Raw genomic sequence first — 14,406 nt, 5'->3', positions numbered from 1 at the left:
CTTTGAATAGTGCTGAGGGATCTTTTAGGTCCACCTGAGAGGGCAGACGGAGCCTCAGTTTAACACGCTGTACATCAGTAACCCAAGTGGTTGACTGGGTTTAAGTTTGTTACCCCACAACACGATCAGAACACAGGGTAAATTTTGGGAGACTCTGCTCCTGGCATGGAGTCTTACTCGATGGAACCACAGATCAGACAAGAATGCAAATTCAAGGAGCAGCACCCGATTCTCCGATCTGCACTTCTGTCGAGCGAGGCTTTGAGACATTGAAAGTTTCCCCTCAGCGCTTTGCTCAGAGGTTTTTGTTATTTTAGTCTCTCTGAATCTGTATTTCAGGCGAGGCTTAAACAACAGAGCTCGGCTTGATCAGTGGCTCACTCGCATTCCTGCTAATGGCATGTTGATACATTCCCTTGCAAATCCCACTGTTCAATCTGACCTTATGAGCAGTTTATGTGGAGCCGAATTATAGCACTGTAAATCAGAGAACTTCAAAGAGAAACCCTTTCTGCATTCTAATATTTTATCTTCAAGATGCAACTGGTATTAAAAAACAATTCCCAAGAGTAATCTGATGGTTGCTTAGTGACACAGTTCAATGAAGCACCCTGAGGCCAAGAGCTATGGACACGAGAGGGGGAGGGTGTACTTCCTCATTTCCTCTACATCTTATAAAATGAATTTTCTTTGCGAGAAGATTATTGTGATTTAGGAAATAATTCTGATGTGGCCAATTGAAATGATTTTTCCTCCAATATTGGATCCACTTTCTCTGAATGTTTACCATCGGTGCACAGGATTTCCAACACTGAAAACAAAGGGACACCTTCCTCAATTCGGGAACATAGAAATTGATGGATGAAAAAAAACCAGGGTCCATCTAGTTCTCCTTCTACCATCCTGGTAGTCCCATGATATAATGATAATGGAGTTGTTGGCTAATCACAGCAATCGGTCTCTATTAGTCAGTCTACAACAGACCCAGACATGAGAAGAGGGGTTGTATTTCAGTCCAGGTTTATGTTATAGTTATTCCCCTTTGGATTTGTATGGCATGATCAAACATTTACCCATTTAGTTCTTGTAATAGTGCATAAAACTTCCTCTCTAAGTGTACATTTAATATGCAAAGTTAAAATACCTTAACCTTTCCCTGGCTTTAGAAATGGACAAAGTGCTCCCTTACCACATTTGTTGTATTTGGTGAAGCTCCGCGTTGCATTAACTGTGTCACAATATTTGCATGTCCCATGAATGCAGCAACATGAATAGGTGTTAGGCCCGACTGTAAAGAATAAGGTGGGTCACATACACATCACAGAGAATGTACTGCTCAGCAAGATTTTACAGCCTCTTTGCTAAACAGGTAGTACAGCAATAGATACATACACATACATCAACATAAACACATCAGTACACACACACACACACACACAATCATCTCACACACACACACACATCAAAACACATACATATCCACACAGACACATCAATACACACACACATCAAAAGAACATAAGAACATAAGAAATAGGAGCAGGAGTAGGCCATCTGGCCCCTCGAGCCTGCTCCGCCATTCAATAAGATCATGGCTGATCTGATCCTGGCCTCAACTCAGCTTCCCTTTCCGCTCCCCATAACTCTTGACTCCCTTATAGTCCAAAAATCTGTCCATCTCCACCTTAAATATATTCAATGACCCAACCTCCACACCGCTCCAGGATAGAGAATTCCAAAGATTCGCGACCCTCAGAGAAGAAATTCCTCCTCATCTCCATTTTAAATGGGCGGCCCATTATTCTGAAACTATGCCCCCTAGTTTTAGATTCCCCACGAGGGAAACATCCTCTCTGCATCTACCCTGTCAAGCCCCTTCAGAATCTTATAGGTTTCAATAAGATCACCTCTCATTCTTCTAAATTCCAATGAGTATAGACTCAACCTGCTCAACCTTTCTTCATAAGTCAACCACATCATCTCAGGAATCAACCTAGTGAAACTTCTCTGAACTGCCTCCAATATAAGTATATCCCTCCTTAAATAAGGAGACCAAAACTGTATGCAGTACTCCAGGTGTGGTCTCACCAATAACCTGTACAGTTGTAGCAGGACTTCCCTACTTTTATACTCTAACCCCTTGCAATAAAGGCCAACATTCCATTTGCCTTCCTGATTACTTGCTGTACCTGCATGTTAACTTTTTCTGTTTCATGCATAAGGACCCCCAGATCCCTTTGTATCGCAGCATTTTGTAATCTCTCTCCATTTAAATTATATTTTGCTTTTTTATTTTTCCTACCAAAGTGGATAACCTCACATTTTCCCACATTATACTCCATCTGCCAAATTTTCGCCCACTCACTAATCTATCTATATCCCTTTGCAGATTCTTATGTCCTCCTCACAACCAGCTGCCCACCTATCTTTGTATCATCAGCAAATTTGGCTACAGTACACTCGTCGCTTCATACAAGTCATAAATACAGATTGTAAATAGTTGAGGCCCCAGCACCGATCCCTGTAGCACCCCACTAGTTAACAGTTTTCAAACCTGAAAATGACCCATTTATCTTGACTCTCTGTTTTCAGTTAGTTAGCCAATCCTCTATCCATGCTAATATATTACCCCCAACCCCGTGAGCTCTTATTTTGTGCAGTAACCTTTTAGGTGGCACCTTATCAAATGCCTTCTGGAAATTCAAATACGACATCCACTGGTTCCCCCTTATCCACCCTGCTCATTACATCCTCAAAGAACTCCAGCAAATTTGTCAAACACGATTTCCCTTTCATAAAACTATGCTGACTCTGCTTGATTGTATTATGATCTTCTAAATGTCCTGCTACTGCTTCTTTAATAATGGACTCCAGCATTTTCCCAATGACAGATGTTAGACTAACTAGTCTATAGTTTCCTGCTTTCTGTCTCACTCCGTTCTTGAATAGGGGTGTTACATTTGCGGTTTTCCAATCTGCTGGGACCTCTCCAAAATCCAATGCATCCACTATCTCTGCAGCCATTTCTTTTAAGCTCCTGGGATGCAGGCCATCAGGTCCAGGGGCCTCTGGTCCCATTAGTTTGTCTAGTACTTTTTCTCTAGTGATAGTGATTATTTTAAGTTCCTCTCTCCCTATAGCTCTTTGATTATCTATTACTATTGGGATGCTTTTAGTGTCTTCTACCATGAGGACTGATACAAAATAAAAGTCTGTGCCATTTCCCGGTTTCCCACTATTAATTCCACAGTCTCATTCTCTAAGGGACCAACGTTTACTTTAGCTACCCGTTTCCTTTTTGTATACCTGTAGAAGCCCTTGCTATCTGTTTTTATATTTCTTGCTAGCTTACTCTCATAATCTATCTTTTCCCTCCTTATTATTTTTTTAGTCGTCCTTTGCTGGTTTCTAAAAAATTCACAATACTCTGGCCTACCACTAATCTTCGCAACATTGTATGCCTTTGTTTTCAATTTGATATCGAAACGTATAAGATTATGAGGGGGCTTGACAAGGTGGATGCAGAGAGGATGGTTCCACTGATGGGGGAGATTAGAACTAGGGGGCATAACCTTAGATTAACGGGCCGTCCATTTAAAACTGAGATGAGGAGTAATTTCTTCTCTCAGAAGGTTGTAAATCTGTGGAATTCTCTGCCTCAGAGAGCAGTGGAAGCTGGGACATTGAATAATCGATAAGGAAATAAGGGGTTATGGAGAGCAGGCAGGGAAGTGGACCTGAATCCATGATCGGATCAGCCAAGATCGTATTAAATGGCGGAGCAGGCTAAAGGGGCTGTATGGCCTACTCCTGCTACTATTTCTTATGTTCTTATGTATACACCTACACACAGATCAATTCATACACATGTCAATACACACAGATCAACACACACACACAATCAAACACACACACAATCAATCAACACACACACATGCACACACACATCAATCAACACACACACACGCGCACACACATCAATCAACACACACACGCGCACACACATCAATCAACACACACACGCGCACACACACAATCAATCAACACACACACACAATAAACACACACTCCCATCAACACAAACACACACACATCAATACACACACACACACATCAATACACACACACAAACACAAATACACACACGCACACACACATCAATCAACACACACACACACACAAATCAACACACACACAGCACATCAATACACACACACACACAGCACATCAATACACACACACACACAGCACATCAATACACACACACAGCATATCAATACTACATACACACACGCACACAATCAATCAACACACACACGCACACAATCAATCAACACACACACACACAATCAACACACACACACACACACACAATCAACACACACACACCCACAAACAATCAACACACACACACAATCAATCAATCAACACACACGCACACACACAATCAATCAACACACACACCCATCAACACACACACACACACCAACACACACACACACACACACACACCCATCAACACATACCCACGCACATTACACACCAGTACACACAATACACACACAGCACATCAATACACACACACACACAGCACATCAATACATACACACAGCATATCAATACACACACATACAGCACATCAATACACACACAGCACATCAATACACACAAACACACAGCACATCAATACACACACACACACACAATCAGCACATCAATACACACACACACACACATACAATCAGCACATCAATACACACACACACACACAATCAGCACATCAATACACACACACACACACAATCAACACACACACACGCACACACAATCAACACACACACACGCGCACACAATCAACACACGCGCACACAATCAACACACACACGTACACAATCAACACACACACACGCAATCGACACGCACACGCAATCGACACACACACACAATCAATCAACACACACACATGCACACACACGCACACACACATCAATCAACACACACACGCGCACACACATCAATCAACACACACACGCACACACACAATCAATCAACACACACACACACAATCAATCAATCAACACACACACACAATAAACACACACTCCCATCAACATAAACACACACACATCAATACACACACACACATCAACACACACACACATCAACACACACACACACATCAATACACACACACACAATCAAACACACACACACACACACAACACACACACACACACAATCAAACACACACACACACAACACACACACACAATCAATACATACACACACACATCAATCAAAACACACGCACACAAACACACACACAATCAACACACACACGCACACAATCAACACACACACACGCACACAATCAATCAACACACACACACACACCAACACACACCCATCAACACATACACCAACACACACACACACCCATCAACACACACACACCAACACACACACATACACACACATACCCCCATCCACACCCACGCACATTACACACCAGTACACACACAGCACATCAATACACACACACAGCACATCAATACACACACACAGCACATCAATACACACACACACGCACAGCACATCAATACACACACACACAATTAACACACACACACATCAATCAACACACACACACAAACACACCAACACACACACAATCAACACACACACACACGCACACAATCAACACACACACACACAATCAAACACACACGCACACAATAAACACACACACATCAATCAACACACACACGCACACACACACACACAATCAACACACACACACACCCCCACATCAAACACACCCACATACCCATATCAAACACACACACCGACACACCCACACCAACACACACACACACCAACACACACCCAACACACCCATCAACACACACCCACGCACATTACACACCAGTACACACAATACACACACAGCACATCAATACACAGACACACAGCACATCAATACACACACACACACAGCACATCAATACACACACACACAGCACATAAATACACACACACACAGCACATCAATACACACACACAGCACATCAATACACACACACAGCACATCAATACACACACACAGCACATCAATACACACACACAGCACATCAATACACACACACACAAACAGCACATCAATACACACACACACACAGCACATCAACACACACACACAATCAACACACACACACGCAGCACATCAACACACACACACACACATAATCAACACACACACACGCACACCAATCAACACATACACACACGCAAACAATCAACACACACACACACACAATCAAACACACACATACACACACAATCAAACACACACACACACACACAATCAAACACACACACAATCAATCAACACACACACACACACCCATCAACACACACACACCCACGCACATTACACACCAGTACACACAATACATCAATACACAAACACAGAGCACATCAATACACACACACACAGCACATCAATACACACAGCACACACAGCACATCAATAAATACACACACACACACGCACAGCACATCGATAAACACACACACACTCAAACACACATACACACACATCAATCAACACACACACACAATCAAACACACACACACACCCACACCAACACACACACCCACACCCATCAACACACACCCATGCACATTACACACCAGTACACACAATACACACAGCACATCAATACACAGACACACAGAGCACATCAATACACACACACACACAGCATATCAATAGACACACACACACACAGCACATCAATACACACACACACACAGCACATCAACACACACACACAGCACATCAACACACACACACACACACAGCACATCAATACACACACACACAGCACATCAATACACACACACAGCACATCAATACACTCATCAATACACACACACACTCATACACACACACTCATACACACATATCCACACACAAATACAGGCACACTTCAATACACACACACACACTCACATCGATACACACACACTCACATCAATACACACACATGCACACATCAATACACACACACAGCACAATACACACCAGTACACACAATACACACACAGCACATCAATACACACACACATATACACTTACAGAAATATACACACAATACACACACACAGATACACAGACACATGAACACACCCACATACACATCAATACACACATATACACACATCATTACACACATATACATACATCATTACACACACCCACATAAATACATGCACGCTTCAATACACACACACACATCAATATACACCCACCTCAATATGCACACATGCACACACATTAATACACACACACATCAATACACACTAGCATACGTTAATACACACACACACATCAATACACACACACATCAATACACACACATACACACACCATTACACACACACACACAAATACACACTAGTATACGTCAATACAAACACACACATACATCAATACACACACACACACACACCAACACACACACACACACACATCAACACACACACACACCAATACACACTAGTATACGTCAATACAAACACACACACACATATATACGCGCACACACAGAAATATACAAATACACACACACACTCAATATACACACACACCAACACACACACTCAATATACACACACACCAACACACACACTCAATATACACACACACCAACACACACACACACAAATACACACGTCAATACACACATATCATTACACACACCCACACAAATACACGCACGCTGCAATACACACACACACACACACACACACACACATACGCACACATCAATATACACACAACACACACACATATGCACACATCAATATACACACACACACCCACACACATAATAAATACAGACACACACACCTCAATACACACAAACACCAATACACACATATGCACACACATCAAGACACACACACAATCAATACAGACATACACACACAATACACATACACACATGAATACTCACACACATCAATAAACACACACGTCAACACACACATCAATAAACACATACGCACACAAAAATACACACAATAAACAAAATTCTAACTCAGGTTTCAAAGGCCCTTGATAGGTTTCGGCACAAGATAGAACCAAATGTAGCACATACTTGGCATTGTCAAGTGTCCCAACTGTCGGCCCCCGGTTGCTATGTAGATGTGATTATGGTGGATGTTCTTAGTGAGCATTATTCGGCTTCCCCTCTTCCAAAGATTACACACAAATACACATAATACATACACACACACATAGAAATACACACAATCTACACGCACACACAGATACACATACACAAGCACACACACACATCAATACACACATTACACACGCACATTACACACACACTACATCATTACACACCTCAATACACACACAGACCTCATTACATACACACACATCAATACACACACTCATTACACGCACACCCACAACACACCAGGCACATCAATACACACACACACACATCAATACACAGATGCACATCAATACACACACACACCTCAATACACACATACATTACACACACCCACACAAATACATGCACACATCAATACGCACACACACCCATCAACACACACACACACACATCAACATACACACATCAACACACCATGCACATCAACACACACACACACCAACACACACACACACCAACACACTCATCAATAAACATACACACCATCACCATCATAGGCAGTCCCTCGGAATCGAGGAAGACTTGCTTCCACTCTAAAAATAAGTTCTTAGGTGGTTGAACAGTCCGATATGAGAACCACAGTCTCTGTCACAGGTGGGACAGATAGTTGTTAAGGGAAGGAGTGGATATGACTGATTTGCCGCACGCTCTTTCTGCCATCTGCATGCTCTCGGCGATAGACTTGAGGTGCTCAGCGACCTCCCGGATGCACTTCCTCCACTTAGGACGGCCTTTGGCCAGGGACTCCCAGGTGTCGGTGGGGATGTTGCACTTTATTAGGGAGGCTTTAAGGGTGTCCTTGTAACGTTTCCTCTGCCCACCTTTGGCTCATTTGCCGTGAAGGAGCTCAGAGTAGAGTGCTTGCTTTGGGAGTTTCGTGTCTGGCATGCGAACAATGTGGCCTGCCCAGTGGAGCTGATCAAGTCTGGTCAGTGCTTAAACAACTTGGAGAATTTTTCTTTTGAAACCTCCGGAGAAACTTTTAAATAACTTTGGAAAACTTTGGAAGAAACTTTTAAAACATCCCTCAGAACTCCAGCGGACAACTAACCTTCCTAATGCCTGCCCCCAACCAAGTCTCGGGTCACCTACCATCAATGGCGCTACTCGGTGCCAAGCTTGCGGCCAACATCTCGTCGTAGGCAATAAGGCCCATACAGCAGTGCCTGGTCTCCAGTCGCCTTGGGCCCCCTTGCCACTGGACCAAGACCTTGCTCAGCTAAGCTCATGTGGTAGCTGGTGTGCAAGGGCCACCCCACGTTAAAAGAACTCACACACAGGCATCTTCCACTTCATTAACATGAAGTTCAGGACCTGGAACGTCAGGATCCTCATGGGCAACTCCAACAGCGACAGGCTGGAACGTCGCACCGCCATAGTTGCCTGGGAACTTAAGATGCTTTGACATTGACATCGCCGCCCTAAGCGAGACCCGGCGGGCAGGGGAAGGCCAGCTTAAGGAACATGGTGGAGGTTACACCTTTTTCTGGAAAGGAAAACCAGAGGAAGAATGCCGCCTTCATGGAGGCGGCTTCGCCACCAAAAATGAGCTGGTCAACCGCCTCAAAGACTCCCCCTGCGGGGTTAACGAACGCCTCATGACTCTCCAACTCATCCTATCCCGGAACCAATGCGCCACAGTCATCAGTCCATACACCCCAACACTCGATGCAACGGATGAGACCAAAGAGGATTTTTATTCCAACCTCGAAACATCCAGCGGGTGACAAATTGATCCTCCTAGATGACTTCAACGCCAGGGTTGGCAAAGACACAGCTCTCTGGGGAGGTGTGATTGGCAGAGAATGGGTAGGGAAAGCCAACTCCAGCGGGACCCTACTCCTGATAAAATGTCTAGAACATGAACTCCTCATCAACAACACCCTGTTCCGCCAGAGGGACAAATACAAAGCATCGTGGCAACACCCTCGCTCCAAACACTGGCACCCGCTCGACTATGTCATCGTTCAAGCCAGGGATCAGAAGGATGTGTGCACCACCCGCACCATGACAGGAGCGGACGACTGCTGGACGGACTACCGCCTAATCCGATCCATCATCAATATAAGCGTAGCCCCAAAGCAGAGGGGACAGCAGAAGCAGTGCCGCAAAAAAGTTAATGCCGGGGCATTTAAAGACCCAGCTAAGAGAGCCCTATACAGCCAGCGCCTCACAGCTAACCCGGCGTGCCTTGATGACCCTGAGACACAGAATGCCCACAGCATTTGGTCTGCCCTCCAGGCCTCTATAACCAGGACCTGTGAAGAGAAACTTGGTCACTCAACCAGAAAACATCAGGACTGGTTTGATGAGAATGATCAGGAGATCCAAGAACTAATAGATCGCAAGCGCAGAGCATTTCTGAGCCTCAAGCAACAACCCAACTCGGGAGCAGCAAAGCAACATTACTCAAGGCTGAGGTCCAACAAAAAACTCGGGACCTAAAGAACAGGTGGTGGATGGAGAAAGCATAGGAGATACAACAACTGGCCAACAGCCATGATGTGCGAGATTCTTCATTGCAGTCAAGGCCACTTACGGTCCAAACTCCCAAGGCCCCACCCCACTCCTGGCCAAGAATGGGGAAACACTCAAGGACACCGAGGCAGTCAGGACCCGCTGGAAGGAGCACTTCGATGATCTCCTCAACCGTGACTCTGCCTTTGACTCGAGTGTTCTCGACTCCATCCCACAGCATGCGACCCTTCACCACCTCAGTGAAACTCCAACACTGCATGAGGTGGGAAAATCCATAAAACAGCTCAAGAACAACAAGGCTATGGGAGCGGATGGAATCTCTGCTGAGGCACTAAAGTATGGCGAAGAGGCGCTGTTGGCGCGGATACATGACCTCATCTCTCTCATCTGGAGGGAGGAGAGCATGCCGGGAGATTTCAGAGATGCAGTGATCGTGAACATCTTTAAAATAAGGGACAAGTCCGACTGCGGCAACTACAGGGGAATCTCCCTGCTATCAGCCACTGGGAAAGTTGTCGCTAAAGTTCTCCTCAACCGTCTTCTCCCTGTGGCCGAGGAGCTCCTCTCGGAATCACAATGCGGATTTCTTCCCCACGGGGCACAACGGACATGAGCTTTGCAGCGCAACAGCTGCAGGGAAAATGCAGGGAGCAGCGCCAGCCCTTATACATGGCCTTCTCCACGACGACATGCAGGCCATGATCCTTACCAACGGATCCATTACAGACCCAATCCACGTCTGGACCGGGGTCAAACAGGGCTGCGTCATCGCTCCAATCCTCTTCTCAATCTTCCTCGCTGCCATGCTCCACCTCACAGTCAACAAGCTCCCCGCTGGAGTGGAACTAAACTAGAGAGCCAGTGGGAACCTGTTCAACCTTCACCATCTCCAGGCCAGGTCCAAGACCACCCCATCCTCTGTCGTCGAGCTACAGTACGCGGACAACACCTGCGCCTGCACACGTTCTGAGGCTGAACTCCAGGATATAGTCGATGTATTTACTGAGGCATATGAAAGTATGGGCCTTACACTAAACATTTGTAAGACAAAGGTCCTCCACCAGCCTGTCCTCGCCGCACAGCACTGCCCCCCAGTCATCAAGATCCACGGCGTGGCCCTGGACAACGTGGACCATTTCCCATACCTCGGGAGCCTCTTGTCAACAAAAGCAGACATTGATGCAGAGATTCAACATCGCCTCCAGTGCGCTAGTGCAGCCTTTGGGTGCCTGAGGAAAAGTGTGTTCGAAGACCAGGCCCTCAAATCTACCACCAAGCTCATGGTCGACAGGGCTGTAGTAATACCCGTCCTCCTGTATGGCTCAGAGGCATGGACGATGTACAGAAGGCACCTCAAGATGCTGGAGATATATCGCCATCGATGTCTCCACAAAATCCTGCAAATCCCCTGGAAAGACAGGCGCACCAACATCAGTGTCCTCGTCCAGGCTAACATCCCCAGCATTGAAGCACTGACCACACTCGATCAGCTTCGCTGGGCAGGCCACATAGTTCACATGCCAGACACGAGACTCCCAAAGCAAGTGCTCTACGGGGAGTTCCTTCACAGCAAACGAGCCAAAGGTGGGCAGCGGAAGCATTACAAGGACACCCTCAAAGCCTCCCTGGTAAAGTGCGACATCACCACTGACACCTGGGAGTCCTTGGCCAAAGACTGCCCTAAGTGGAGGAAGTGCATTCGGGAGGGCGTTGAGCACTTCGAGTCTCAATGTCGAGAGCATGAAGGGGTCAAGCGCAGACAGCGAAAAGAGTGTGCAGCAAACCAGTCCCATCCATTCCTTCCCTCAATGACTGTCTGTCCCACCTGTGACAGAGTCTGTGGTTCTCGTATTGGACTGTTCAGCCACCTAAGGACTCACTTCAGGAGTGGAAGCATGTCTTCCTCGATTCCGAAGGACTGTTATGAAGAAGCTGGGAATGTTGGCCTGGTCGAGAATGCTAATATTGGTGCGTCTGTCCTTCCAGGGGATTTGGAGGATCTTGCGGAGACATTGTTGGTGGTATTTCTCCAGCGACCTGAGGTGTCTACTATACATGGTCCATGTCTCTGAGCCATACAGTAGGGCGGGTATTACTACAGCCCTGTAGACCATGAGCTTGGTGGCACACACACACACACACACACACACACACACACACACACACACACACACACAGGATCAACACACACACCTCAACACATGTACACATCAATACACACACACACTTGGCCAAAGACCGCCCTAAGTGGAGGAAGTGCATCCGGGAGGGCGCTGAGCACCTCGTGTCTCATCGCCGAGAGCATGCAGAAATCAAGCGCAGGCAGAAAAGAGCGTGCGGCAAACCTGTCCCACCCACCCTTACCATTAACGATTATCTGTCCCACCTGTGACAGGGACTGTGGTTCCCGTATTGGACTGTTCAGCCACCTAAGGACTCATTTTAAGAGTGGAAGCAAGTCTTTCTCAATGTCGAGGAACTGCCTAGGATGATGAATACACACACACACCTCAACACACCCACACCTCAATACACAGACGAAAATATCAATACACACACACACACACTAATACACACATCCACACACACACAAATACGCAAAATACACACAATACACACACATCAATACACATGCACACATCGATGTACACATGCACATATCAATACACACACATCAACACAGACACGCACATCAATACATACACACACGAACACAATCAATAAACACACACACAAACATACTAGCACACGTCAATACACACATACACACGTAAATATACACACACACATTAATACACACACACGATTGCATACAACAATACACACATACATACACATCAATACACACACGCACATCATTGCACACATTAATACACACATACACACACATCAATACACATACACAAACATCAATGCACACAAACACGATTGCATACATCAATACACAAATATATACACATCAATACACACACGCACATCATTGCACACATCAATACGCACATCAATATACACATCAATACACACACACACATCAATACACACACACGCACATCATTGCACGTATCAATACACACATGCATTAATACACATACACACACATCAATACACACACAAATACATCAATACACCCATCATCATCATAGGCAGTCCCTCGGAATGGAGGAAGATTTGCTTCCACTCCTAAAGTGAGTCCTTTGGTGGCTGAACAGTCCAATACGAGAGCCACAGACCCCGTCACAGGTGAGACAGACATTCATCGAGGGAAGAGGGGGTGTGGGTCTGATTTGCCGCAAACTCCTTCCGCTGCCTGCGCCTGACCTCTTCATGCTCACGGCGTTGAGATTCGAAGAGCTCAACGCCCTCCCGATGCACTTTCTCCACCTAGGGTGGTCTTCGGCCAGGGACTCCCAGGTGTCAGTGGTGATGTCGCACATTACCAGGGAGGCTTTGAGGGTGTCCTTGTAACATTTCTATTGCCCACCTTTGGCTCATTTACCATGAAGGAGCTCCATATAGAGCACTTGCTTTGGGAGTCTCTTATCTGGCATGCGAACTATGTGGCCTGCCCAGCGAAGTTGATTGAGTGTGGTCAGTGCTTCAATACTGGGGATGTTAGCCTGGTCGAGGACACTGATGTTGGTGCGTCTGTCCTCCCAGGGGATTTGCAGGATCTCGC

The 14,406-nt window shown here is 45.6% G+C and overlaps 1 protein-coding gene across 1 annotated transcript in view; it reads right to left on the bottom strand.

The window, feature by feature from the left end:
- Positions 1-14,406, bottom strand: part of ank3b (ankyrin 3b) — a 614,562-nt gene that overhangs the window by 218,157 nt on the left and 381,999 nt on the right. The window contains exon 13 of the mRNA XM_070876860.1: positions 1,190-1,288. Coding sequence (XP_070732961.1) covers positions 1,190-1,288 — 99 coding nt within the window. The remainder of the gene's footprint in view (positions 1-1,189; positions 1,289-14,406) is intronic.

The sequence above is a fragment of the Pristiophorus japonicus genome, chromosome 3, assembly GCF_044704955.1.
Source record: "Pristiophorus japonicus isolate sPriJap1 chromosome 3, sPriJap1.hap1, whole genome shotgun sequence".
NCBI lineage: Eukaryota > Metazoa > Chordata > Chondrichthyes > Pristiophoridae > Pristiophorus > Pristiophorus japonicus.
Note: the sequence above shows the minus strand (reverse complement) of the source record. Positions and strands in the feature narration are given on the sequence as shown.